This window comes from Coturnix japonica, chromosome 3 (genome assembly GCF_001577835.2).
Source record: "Coturnix japonica isolate 7356 chromosome 3, Coturnix japonica 2.1, whole genome shotgun sequence".
NCBI lineage: Eukaryota > Metazoa > Chordata > Aves > Galliformes > Phasianidae > Coturnix > Coturnix japonica.
In genome coordinates, this window is record NC_029518.1 from 50914289 (window position 1) to 50926177 (window position 11889).

An 11889-nucleotide genomic window follows, 5' to 3' on the forward strand; every position below is an offset into this window, starting at 1 on the left:
ACTAACTTGGAAAACTAACAGGAGAAAGATTAGAATTCACATCAGTATCTTTGATGTTAGAGCAGTATTTCAGGCTTCTACAAAACATGTGGCTATTGTATTAATTAATAGTGCACATTAATTTGACATTAACAGGCATTCGTGCTCGGCATTGACTTGCACAACATTTGTTTGCAGTGCTTTATTTTTCAGCTTCTACATTTTGCAGAGCATCTGTGGCTCAGCATTACATTTCACAGAAATGAACAGCAATGGTTTCACATTGTTTTGTCATTTGCTTTGGAAAAGGAGATAGCAATGGGGATTAAATCAAGTGCTCAAAAATAAGCAAATGCTTAAATGCTTTCTTGGATTCAAACCAGAATAATAAACCTGGGAAACGGCAATATTGCACTGTGAATCAGTATAGAAAGTCTTATTTTACTTAATTAAAAATGGTCTTGGATTCTTTATTTTAAGAGAAGATTCCCAGAACTTCCCATTTGTATTGAATCATAGTTTAATGCATGCATACACATGGTTTGAATATGACACCTCTAGAATTTATCTGGTTCATTATTCTTGTGTTATTCAAGCGTTACTTTGTGTGGCCTTTGTTTCACACTCTCTGCACCAAGCTGCAGTAGAAATACAGGCATGTCACAATGAAAAATAAAGGAAGGATTGTCAATTGCCCACTCATTCTGTTGCCTTGCCCTGAACAAGCTTTATCAACACCCTTTTGTTAATATGTCACTTCTTTGAAAAATCAGTTTGTATCTTCTTGGTATGATTAAGAGAAGTGAAGTACAAGCCAGTTTAAGATAATTTTGGATAGCTCGATGTTGAATTCTTGAATTTCAAATTGCAAGGGGTGGGGGATGGGGGTGTTCCTTAAAATATCAGCCAAATGGGTTAGTTTTATCTAACTTACTGGGGTCTACAATTCTGGGAGGCCATTTTAAGTGTGAAAAATGTCATTAGGCAAGGATGTTTTTGCATTACTGAAGCATGGCAAAGCCAGCAAGTGTTTAGCTACTTTTGAGCTCCATTTTGCAAGGAACAGAATAATCTTACTTAACCATTACACTGAAATTTGGCTGTACATTGAGGTGCACAGTTGAAACCTGGGAAGTCACCTGCCCAGGTGGCCAAGAAGGCCAGTGGCATCCTGGCTTGCATCAGAAACAGTGTGGCCAGCAGGAGCAGAGTGGCAGTTGTCCCCCTGTACTCAGCATTGGTGAGGCCGTACCTTGAGTACTGTGTCCAGTTTTGGGCCCCTCACTGCAAGGAAGGCATTGAGACCCTGTTTGTTCCTCCGGGACATTATCTTCAGCTAAGAGCTAAGTGGTGCACTGTCAAGTGAATCTAGAATACTATCATGTAGAAGTTTTCCTGCATTCATCGAGGCTGTCTATTATCAGCCATATTTGCCATTCTTATGTTGAAGGCCAAGTGTTACATCTAAGCTTTCAGTAAATAATAGTGGCCTTTGATAGTCATATCAAAGATAATGAAAGATTTTACATTAGTTTTCCTTGAGCATGTTCTTGCAGGGAAGATAATTGTTACAATGAGATCTGTGAAAATGTTCATAGGGCATATGTCAAGCTTCGTAATATCCAGTTTCCATGGGGAGAAGGGGCTGGGAGAAATACTTAAGATGCAACCTTATCCTGGGCCATCTTTGTGAAAAAAGCTAGAACTGTAAGAAGGATTTCGCATGCAAGGGCAATATTTTATATCACTTGTGGAGGCCATCAAACTAAAGCATGAGTAATAAAGTATGAAAAAAAATATATACCAGCAAAGTAAAAATGGATCACCACATAACTTACACGCAGTGCTGAGAATGGTGGAGACTAGCAGACAAAGTGCAGAGGATGGCCTGGTGGGTAAGGCATTGCGTAGAGTTAGGGGATGGTTTTTCACTTAGGCATCTGAGTTCCTGGAGCTTGTTGATATCTGGGAGGAAAACATGGAAGATTTCCTCAAAAAGAAGGGGAGCACAAGAAGGCACCCAGTTTCTGTTTCGTTTGAAAACCTGATCTTACGAATGAAGGAGCACTGAAAGGTGTCTTGTGGTGGGTGAGTCTTCAAAATTCCTCCTTGCTCTCTCCTTCCAGCACAAATCGAAGCAAAGCATGAGCAGCAGTGAATAGAGAGAGACTGAAGAAATGGACTGCTGTCAGTAAATAAGTCTCTATTTTAGAAGGCTTCTTATCTCTTCCACTGGGAGCTTTCTGATGTGTGTACACAAATCTCTGTTTTGCAAGAACAAAAGCTTAAATTTCCCCCAGTGATTATGTCCCAACAGCACTTTTCTGTTGTGCACCTCCCAAGGCCCAACATAGGTCCTTGAATACTAGAAAAACAGGTTCATTTACCCCACCCTGCTGGGTAATTTCTCCCCTTGATACTTTCAGAAGAGAAATATGTGAAAATATGAGTTAATTCATGTGCAGTTTCCTTGTGGATTGGGGCCTCTGGCTTCTGTAGTCATTGCTCTGCAAATGCCTTACAGGATTATCCTGGATTCAGTATTCTGAACAAATAAACACCTACAAGCAGGAATACACATTTCAGTTTTTAATTAAAAGACCATTTTGAATGACTGTATGTGATTTATTATAGTCAATCATATTATCTCTTGAAAGATTGTTTTCATGTTTTTCTCTCCCTTTTTTTTTCCTTCCTATGTGCTCTTCAAGCTACTCTGTCTTGATGGGTACATATGAGTGTCTACACCACAAAGGATGAGAGACAGGGATGCTGGATGTGAAATCCATTTACAAACAGGATTGTCATCTTGTATGTCATCTTAAATCTGCTTCTATTAGGGGACCTGAAAAGTGGTGTAGATAATGATATGCCTGTCTACACTAGAGCTATGATGCATCCTTCTGATGCACTGTTATTGGGCACGATGGGCCCCAAATCACATCAACTGAGACAATTTCATTACTCTTAGATCCTTATACACCTCTCTGTTCTTGACTAGTAATCATTTGGGTAGGAATCACTGATATAAGAAAAGTCTTGTATTTGACACCTTTGAAACTGCAAGCAGATGGACAGTAATTGAGTATCACTAGAAACAGACCTAAGAAAATATTGAACTTCTTGTATGAAACAGGAAATACATATTTTTTCAAGTTCACAGAGATTAAAATTGCAATAGTAAATAAAAATATGTGTTGAAATGCATGTTTAAATGCAAGATCACAACAGTGATAAACAGTTTATGGGAGAAAGATGCTGGGACAAAAATAGAGGCGATGTATGTCTTGCTGCCCTCCTCCACAAGTGTCCCAGGCAGTAGGAGAAAGACACAGTGCATTGGTCTCACAATCCCTTCCCCAAAACCTTCCTGCAGTTTGAACATGAACTGAAGGAGACAAGAGTGAAGGGTGAATTCCCTGTAACACTGTGAGGCCTGTTTGGTCCATGTGTAAGCAATGTAAATAGTTTGGACTGTGAAGAATTATTTTTATGTACTCTAATACATCCTCAGAGAAAAAGTCGCACTTGTATTAATGCATGATACTTGAGTCAACCTAAAGGGTTAACCATTAGAAATAGAAATGTACCATATCAGAAGAAAATACAAAGAATCTAAGCTCTGCCCTGCCATACTAGCTCCTTTATATCATCAGCAGTGTTAGGCTTCTTACAACCAGAAGCTGTAAAGTTGCTTGGAGAGTAGGAATAGTTGAACTTTACAGCCCCTCAAAAGCCGTAGAATGACATATATGTTATCTTCAGCAGCAGGGATGGTATCCAGACAGAGGCATGAGGTCAGCTGTGGCTTCTCCTGGCTTCCCTGTCCCTCAGTAGTAGAAGCATTCAGCTCCTTTCCATGTGGACACAGAAGTAGCACGCACCCTGCTGGCTGCCCACCTGCTCTCTGAAGGAATACAGCCTTGCATTTACTCTGTATTTGCCAGCAATTAATTTTGAGCAGCCACTTCAGTCTCACTTTCTGGGGCAGTGCCACAGAGACAATTGGCTTTCATTAAGGTCTTTCATTTGGTCTCTGACAAAAAAGTGCAGGCAGAATTTTAGTCCAGAAACCAGGTACGTGGAAGTCTCAGGGAAGGTCACGAGCCTGGAAAAACATGTGGTCTTGGTAAAGACACGTCCTTTGGATTTCTTCTTCTCATGGCAGCTCCACTGTTGCTTGCTTGCATTCTTGCTTATTTTATTATTATTATTTTTGTTATTATTTTTACATTGTCTTAGAGGGCCTTCCTGCATTGCTGGTGGGATAATCCCATCCTCCTCTCCACTTGGACCACTGGTTGCTACAGTCCTCTCCTTCCAGAGCATTATATACTTTTGCCTACTTTCCTGCTACGCTGTAAACCTACTTAATCTTTTCCCAGTTTGTACCTCAGCAGCTTGAATTCTTTCAACAATTCCAACAGCTGCTTCTAAATTTCACCACATAGAGCTTGATCTCACACAATACGGGTACAGGAAAGGAAAAAATGCTAAGCAGCAAATGAATAGCAATGGATCTGATATTTCATTAATGAGAGCTGCTGAGCAGTTTCCAATTTGCTTCCACCTCCTGGCAGGAATAAGGACAAAACAATGACATTTTTCATTCATGTATCTTGAATGTTGAGTACACTCGACCTTACATCATTGCTTAGATATTCTCAGATGGTTTTGCTTCTCTGGTGTAAGTCTGAGATTTTTTATTATTATTATTATTGTTTATTACTCACTGCGTAGATGGAATGAGGAAGAAATCACACAAGGGTCTAAGGCACCTCTTTACTTATGGACCTAATATAAAACTCATTATATTGTCGGCTTAAACAAAAGGGCCTCTCAATCCATTAACCATCTCCAGCTACAGCCAGCAGCAGGTGCTGGGGGAACATATAAAGAGAAGGCACCTGCAACATGCACAGCAAGTCCTTCTGGATAATTATGGGGCTTCGATGTTGGAAATTTATTTCTACTGTTGTTTGATAGTCCTGATGGATTCTTTTCCACAAGCATAGAGAAATATTGTTTTAATATCCAGCATTTCATAATTTTAACTCAATAATATTTTTCACATATGAAGCATCCTGTGCAAGTCAGCTCTGCAGTTAAAAACATTGCCAGGAGAAACACATCCTCCTGTCTTCCCTAACAGCTGTCCTTGCTGACTTTTCCTGGTTTGTGTCTTCTGAAAAGCAATGTAAACCTCTCTCCTGTTCACATTCACAATGGTGTATGCTTCAGGTCTATTTCCCTCCACTGTGTCTTTTCTAAGCTGGAGTCCTCATCTGCCTAATTGCCCTGTTCAGGGCCAATTCCATGACTTTCTATTTGACACTTATAGCTCAGAGCTGACCAGACCTTCATACAGCATGTCCAAATCAGGGTTACCACATTTATGGGAGGCACTACTGTATTTCTAACAGCTTTCTCCACTCAGTTGTTTTGATGTGCTATTTCCTTTAATTTTATTCAGTTGTATCTATCTTTTAAGCCTCTAATAAACATTCTCCGCACCACCACTAAAGCTCTCACTCCAATTGCCCTGTTAATTTCCTTACAAAAATCATGCTTTTTCTAATATTGTTCTCCGTTCAAAATGAAATATTATGATGGATTTTTTTCATTTCTACAATAATTTTGATTTTGAAATGTTACAGCCAGTAAAATAGAGCATCTTTGTGACAGTTACACCTTGAACACCCGCGCAGCTTTAAAATACGATACATTTTTATTCTCTCATTAATTATCTGACGTATTGCTAAAAGGAGACATAATCTATGCCATACTAAATGTAGGCCCAGCAATGTACCTCATCTTGCAGTTTATACAGTCTGAATGGGAGTGGCTGAAATCTTCCACCTCCACCATTGTAATTATTATTCCTTCACAGTCTCTTGTACTTTGTATAGAGATGAATGTCCCAATCCTAGTCAAGTGGTTGTTGTACCTGCATCCTCTGCTCTTCCCACATGGGGAAGGAACTTCAGTGCTAAGAGTTTCTGTGATACTGGAGCAGTTAAAAGCCTTCTAATGCAGACCAATGTTTTCTTTGAATTAAGCATGTCCACAAACCACCAGTGGGTGGATTTTCTTCTCCAGATAAGAGATCACTGTACAAACTGTACAATTTCCCCACAGGTCAGTGAGGAGAGTGCTATATGCAGCCTTTGCATGAACAAATCCTTGTGCACAGAGACTTGTGCTGGGCTCTATCCCACCAACAGCAGCTGGGGCTGCTGAATCAGTCACTGAAAACTGTTCTGTGTGCAGTGTGGTTCCTACTGCAGTGTCTTTCTGCAGTAATGTTGGATTCCCTAGAAGACAGAGAGGTGGTTGTGGTGGTGGGAGGGGATGTTATTTGGACCCTGGTTTCAAGGAAGGGCTGTTTTCCCCTGTGCAATGCAGCTGTTTAGGTTGGTGGAGGCACAGAAGCCAGTTCTCTCTGCAGAGACTATGGGAGAGTACAGCTTACATTTCTGAGGCAGGCGTGCACAAGGTAGCAACAGCCTTTGTGAATAGCAGCAGAGCCTAGTTCCCGGCTACCCAGGAGAAAGCCACATCCCTCTGTACCTACAGCAGCTGCTGCTTTTTGGCAACAGTACAAATAGTGAAAACAATCCCAGAGAGGTGCTAAAAGCAAAGAATCGATCGTTATCGCTGCCTTAGCTTGGGGAAGGGGATAAACAGAATGTAATAAGTGTCAGATTTCTACAATTGCTATTTCTCTCGGGGAAATAAACCTCTCCACTCCTAGCCAGCTAAGCAGAGGTCAGAGGCATGCCAAAGGAAGCAGCTACCATTAGCAGACATGAAGAACAGATCTGGTAAGCCTGCCTGAACTAAATAGACTGTTGAAATAATAATGGCTAAGCTCTACTCTAGCTGATGCAAATGCTCAAGAATTTTGGTTTATTAACAGAAAAACACCACGTTTCAGCCCCACAGATGAATCACATTAAGGCTGAAAGGGCCAACCTATCCTTGCAAAAGTGCATAGCGTTGGAGCTGCTGCAGAATCGCAGTTTCAGCTGTGGTACAACGTAGCCTCTCATGCTCACCCAGCTCAGGGCTTGCCCCACTAACAGCAGTGGAACATGGTCCATCTTCAGGGCCTCTGCAAGTGCTTGAATGCAAGAAAGCCATTGAATGAGCAAAAATAGAGCAAAATTCCTAGGGAAAAAATGTATTCCTAACCCTGTCTGGAGATTGGCTTGTCCCCTGCAGAAAACAAATTTGAATTCTTTCAGTCTATTTTAACCCTGAACTATGAATATTTTCTTTGCCAGTCTTGGTGTATAATCAGTTTCTCTGGTGTTGATCAGCTTCTGGCTTCAATAATATCCTATGGCAATGAAGCCTACAGGCTGGTTACCTACTGCTAGAAACAGTGAATTTGTATTTTGCTTGCTCTCTGTGTTGCTTTGTAGCTGGCACTTCCTGCAGTGATGTGCTGTATCACTGTAGCTAACAATCTGTGCTTCAGCAGCCCTGATGCTGAAGGGGGGCAAAACACAGCAGCAAGTTTCTCATGCACTGCTAAGGCTTGACTTTGCTCAGGAGCCAGACAAGTTGGCCTGACAGTGAGGAATATCAGGTTTCTTTTTACTCACCCCTCCCCTTCATTATTTGTAGAGACCCCATAGAACTTTAGTCTAAACCATTTATTTAGATGAAAGTTTGCTTTCTCAGCAGAGTGTATTGAATTTGCTGTGATCCAAGTCAGCAAAATAGAAGTCTCTCTACAGCTTTCAATGTATAATGTGCATGTGTCTCTGTAACAGCATCAGGCTCTTATGCATTGTGGTCTTGATTTCTGCTCCTGTTCCTGGGCTAACATCACCACTATGCCAGGTGGATCTCAGCATGGGAGGGAAGCTCACTGTAATACTCTGTAAAACTGAATGTCTAAATAAATCTGGTTCATCTCCAAACATTATTACTGAATTTGAATCTGTGGTACAAAGCAGTCTAAATTTGGGGTTGCTGGAAACCACTCTGTTGAGTTAAGGCCCTGGTTTCTTTCCCTTTTAGTTGGTCCTGCATAGTCTCTTCCATGGCATTTTTCCTTTCATAACCTTACCACCTCAGTCACACAGGAACACTGCAGTCATTCAAAAGGACAACACAGCATGACACATACTTGGCCACAGAAGGTCAGGTTTCACAATATAACTGTGTGTGTCCATCTGTTATCATGCAGAAAACATGTATCAGAGGACCAACCTATAATGTCCAAGGGCCTGAAGATATACTTTGTCTGCATTTACCTCTCTGCCCTTGTGCTGGTTGTCTGATGACCTACGACTTCTCCACAGAGCAACTTTGTGCCAATTCACCTTGTTTATGAGCTAGAGAAGATGAGTTGGTCTTTTAAATCTTTGTTTTAGTAATGAGGAATGGTGCAGAAATGTGGTGGCATTTTTTTTTTCCTTGATGCCAAGGTTGCTATTCAGCCAGTTCTATATTAATTAATTTTTTTATTGACCAGAAACACCAGCACTGAGGTCACTTACATTATGGTGTGATACAAAGGAGCCAAAAATCAGGATGTCTGTCTTCATTTATCCCCCAGCGATCTCTCTGATTCATAGCAGAGAGCTGGAACAGCGAACATCCCACAGCACAGTGGCCTGATTTATAAGGCAGAAGAAACACACAGTGCTGCTCTGAGGCCTGGGATTACTTTGGTTTGCTGCCCCGGCCACATCAGCATTATGTCACTGAGTTGTTTATGGTGCTCCTTTTCATGAGCAGATGTGCTGTCAGAGATCACTTACTTCCCAGCCTTTCCTGTTTCCCAGGTGGAAGGTGGCAATGTTCCCATTGCTGGTACTACTCAGGATGGGCCCTCATGGGGCCAAACTGCCTTATTCTGCCAGGAGGCTCCAAGTGAAGCCATCTGAAGTTACAGCAAGTCATCCTTTCAAAGATGTTTAAACCTTTTTTTCTTCCATTTCAGTGTCTTGGTTGGTTCTGAGTGAAATTTTCCCTGGTGGGATCAGGGGACGGGCCATGGCTTTGACATCTAGCATGAACTGGGGAATAAACCTTCTCATCTCTTTGACGTTTTTGACTGTCACAGGTAAGATTTCTCTGTGTTCTCCTGAGCTGATAATCTCCTCATGGACATAAAATAAACTCTCTCCTATGCAAACAGCTCTGCTGAAATTGAACCCACTGTGCCCAGAAGCCAAACTCAGAGACTTACTTGGGTGCTGTACATTGATGTCATGATAATTTCCTCCACACGTTTCTGAGTCTGCCTGCAGCAATTCTGTGTCTCCCACAGACCATTTTAAAAAAAGCCATTTCCTCAGTAAGATGAAAATATATGATATTTAGGATTTAGCCCCGCTCCTTCTGAAGTCAGTGAAAGTTCTGCTCTATATTAGATCACAGCTTTTTGGACCAGATATAGTTTTCCTCAAGGGGTAAAAAAAAAAAAAAAAAGAGAGAGAGAGAGAAACCATTCTACAGAAATCAGTCTTTTATTTTTTGCAGGATTATCCCAACTTTGAGCAAATTTCAGTTAGAAAAAGGAAGGTAAAAGTCTTTCATGTTTTAATACAAGAAAGTAGACTATCATACTGTAATTTATAATCAAGGGAAAGGCTTAAATGCCAAGTAGGAAATTCATGGATTGGCAAATTTATTTTCTAATTTAATTTCATAGGAAGTTTTGCGCATTTTGGTTTGCAGTCTTTCTCTGAAGAAAATATGGGATGGAAGTCGAGCTATATGAGAGAACTGAGATTCCAAATTTGCTTTAACTCTACATTACTCAGCAACAGATGAAGAGGCAGGCAAGCAACTGTTATCAGACCCACAAAAAGTTGAGGCGATTTCATCCTGTTAGGTATATTTTTAAATGGAATATTTAAATTAAGTCTGATCTATGACTAAAATGAGTTTCACATTGGCATTTTCTGAGAGAGGGAGAGAGAGGGAGAGAGAAAGTTCTCTTTTGATCAAAACTAGGACAAAATATGCCAGGTTAAATTCAGCGTGTCTACACTAGCACTTTAGCTTCTTCAGAAGTAATTTTTCCTGCTTTCTACACTTGGTGGCACTTTGGTTTCCATCGCAGAGCAGTCTTGAACTGCTTTTCAACAAACCCAAATGGGAAAATGCACTATGAATACTATCTGTCAGCCAACATATGTTCAGACCTTGAGCCACACTAGCGTAGTAGATCCCGTGTCAAGGCCGGCATCCCACTAGAGCTAAGGAAATGTCCCTAAAATCACAGTGTGCATCTTGAATTCCAGTTGACCTGGAAATAATTTCCTGTCATGCTTTCCCATCATGCAGCACTACTTGTTAATGCACACGTAGTCATTGCTCAGGTCTCAGTTACAGTGAATGCAGATCCACAGTAACTTGCTGGTTTAGCAGGTGTAATCTGGATTGCTGAAAATATAACTGTATGCAATTACAAGTTCTTCGTGTGGGGTAGAACGGCAGAATTGGAAAATCTGTCTTCAGACAAATTTATGTGGAGGTCAGTATGGCCAGCAGGTATCTGATATGTGAGACAGCACTTGGAACAGAAGCTTCAGCTGCAGTTTTTAGCTCATGATACAACTGACAAGTGTCTCAGCATTCTGGTTTAGTTTTAGCGGGGAAGAACACTAAGGGTCTGCCTATACAGAAGCTTGTGTGTGGGGAGCTTTCCAAGAATATGACAGCAGTGGCAGAGTCCATTCCTTTCGCCTGAGGACCTCTCTACCCCCTTAAGCTTAAAAACAAAACAAAACAAAAAAGCAACCCCAAAACCCTGAATTCTTGGCTGGCCCTATTAGGAGTTGGTCTCTTTTTGATGCAGAACCCACAGCTTGCAGCAGAAATTCTGGGAACTGACAGCCTGGTGGGATTAACTGAGACAACTGCCACAGTGTGAAAAATGCTCTTATTGCTCCATGAAAGAATCTGCAAAAAACCCAGACATGGGTGGAATTTCAAGTCACTTGTGACCCCCAGTGCCCTGGCATGAAACAGCAACAATGGTTGCTCACTGTTTCTATCCGAAGTGACAGCAAACAAAATAAATCAATGGGTTTATGCTAAATGGGTCAATATAAACTCCTTAGGTTTTTTTTTGTTTTTTGTTTTTCTTCATAAAGACTGAAACAACAAGAACGTTTCAAACTATAGCCAGGCACCAATGAAAGAGCCAAGAATAACAGCCTAACTGCTTTCTAACATCTCCTGTATCCTATAGAAACATAGCAGCAGAAAACGTAATGTTTGAAAAATAAATAATTTTTGTTGGTTTGTTTCTTTCTTTTATAGAGCTTATTGGTTTGTCCCGGGTGTGTTTCATTTACACGGTAATGAGCCTGGCATCCCTTGCTTTTGTTATTGTGTTTATACCAGAGACAAAAGGATGCTCGTTGGAGCAAATATCCATGGAACTGGCTAAAGAGTAAGTACAAAGCATGACTGCATCCCTGTGGTTCCAGAGAGACAAAGCCTCTGGGTGATGCGTACTAACAAAAAGGGAATCCAAGCTGATTGGAAAAGTTATGTTTTTTTGAGGCTTGAGCTTGTACATGCTAATCTCTCTGGCAAAGCAAACACTTTGTTGCTGCGGGTGGACTGACCCAGCAACGCTAATGACTGCTGGACTCCCCAGCACATTTGCTGAGTGGCCTTTCGAGGAGGAGAGAGCCCTGCTCTCCCATTTGGGCTGTATGCCTTGGCTTGTAGACAGGGAAAGGGAGGGACAATGAACCTCTCTTTAGTACTTCAGGCCTCCATATGAGTTTGGGTAGCTTTATTAGATGGGCAGTTTTAGCATGTGTTTACTGAGTCTTGTGACTCTGGACTCAATTTTTATTATCAGTGTGACGCTCATAATCCCCCCATCCTTTTCAGTTCTTTTTAGCTATTGTTATATATATATATTTA

At 41.1% G+C, this 11889-nt stretch overlaps 1 protein-coding gene across 1 annotated transcript in view; it reads left to right on the plus strand.

Moving 5' to 3' along the window:
• The window catches only part of SLC2A12 (solute carrier family 2 member 12), a 30083-nt gene that overhangs the window by 13648 nt on the left and 4546 nt on the right, over window positions 1-11889 (plus strand). Inside the window, exons 3-4 of the mRNA XM_015858445.2 lie at window positions 8939-9061; window positions 11272-11404. Coding sequence (XP_015713931.1) covers window positions 8939-9061; window positions 11272-11404 — 256 coding nt within the window. The remainder of the gene's footprint in view (window positions 1-8938; window positions 9062-11271; window positions 11405-11889) is intronic.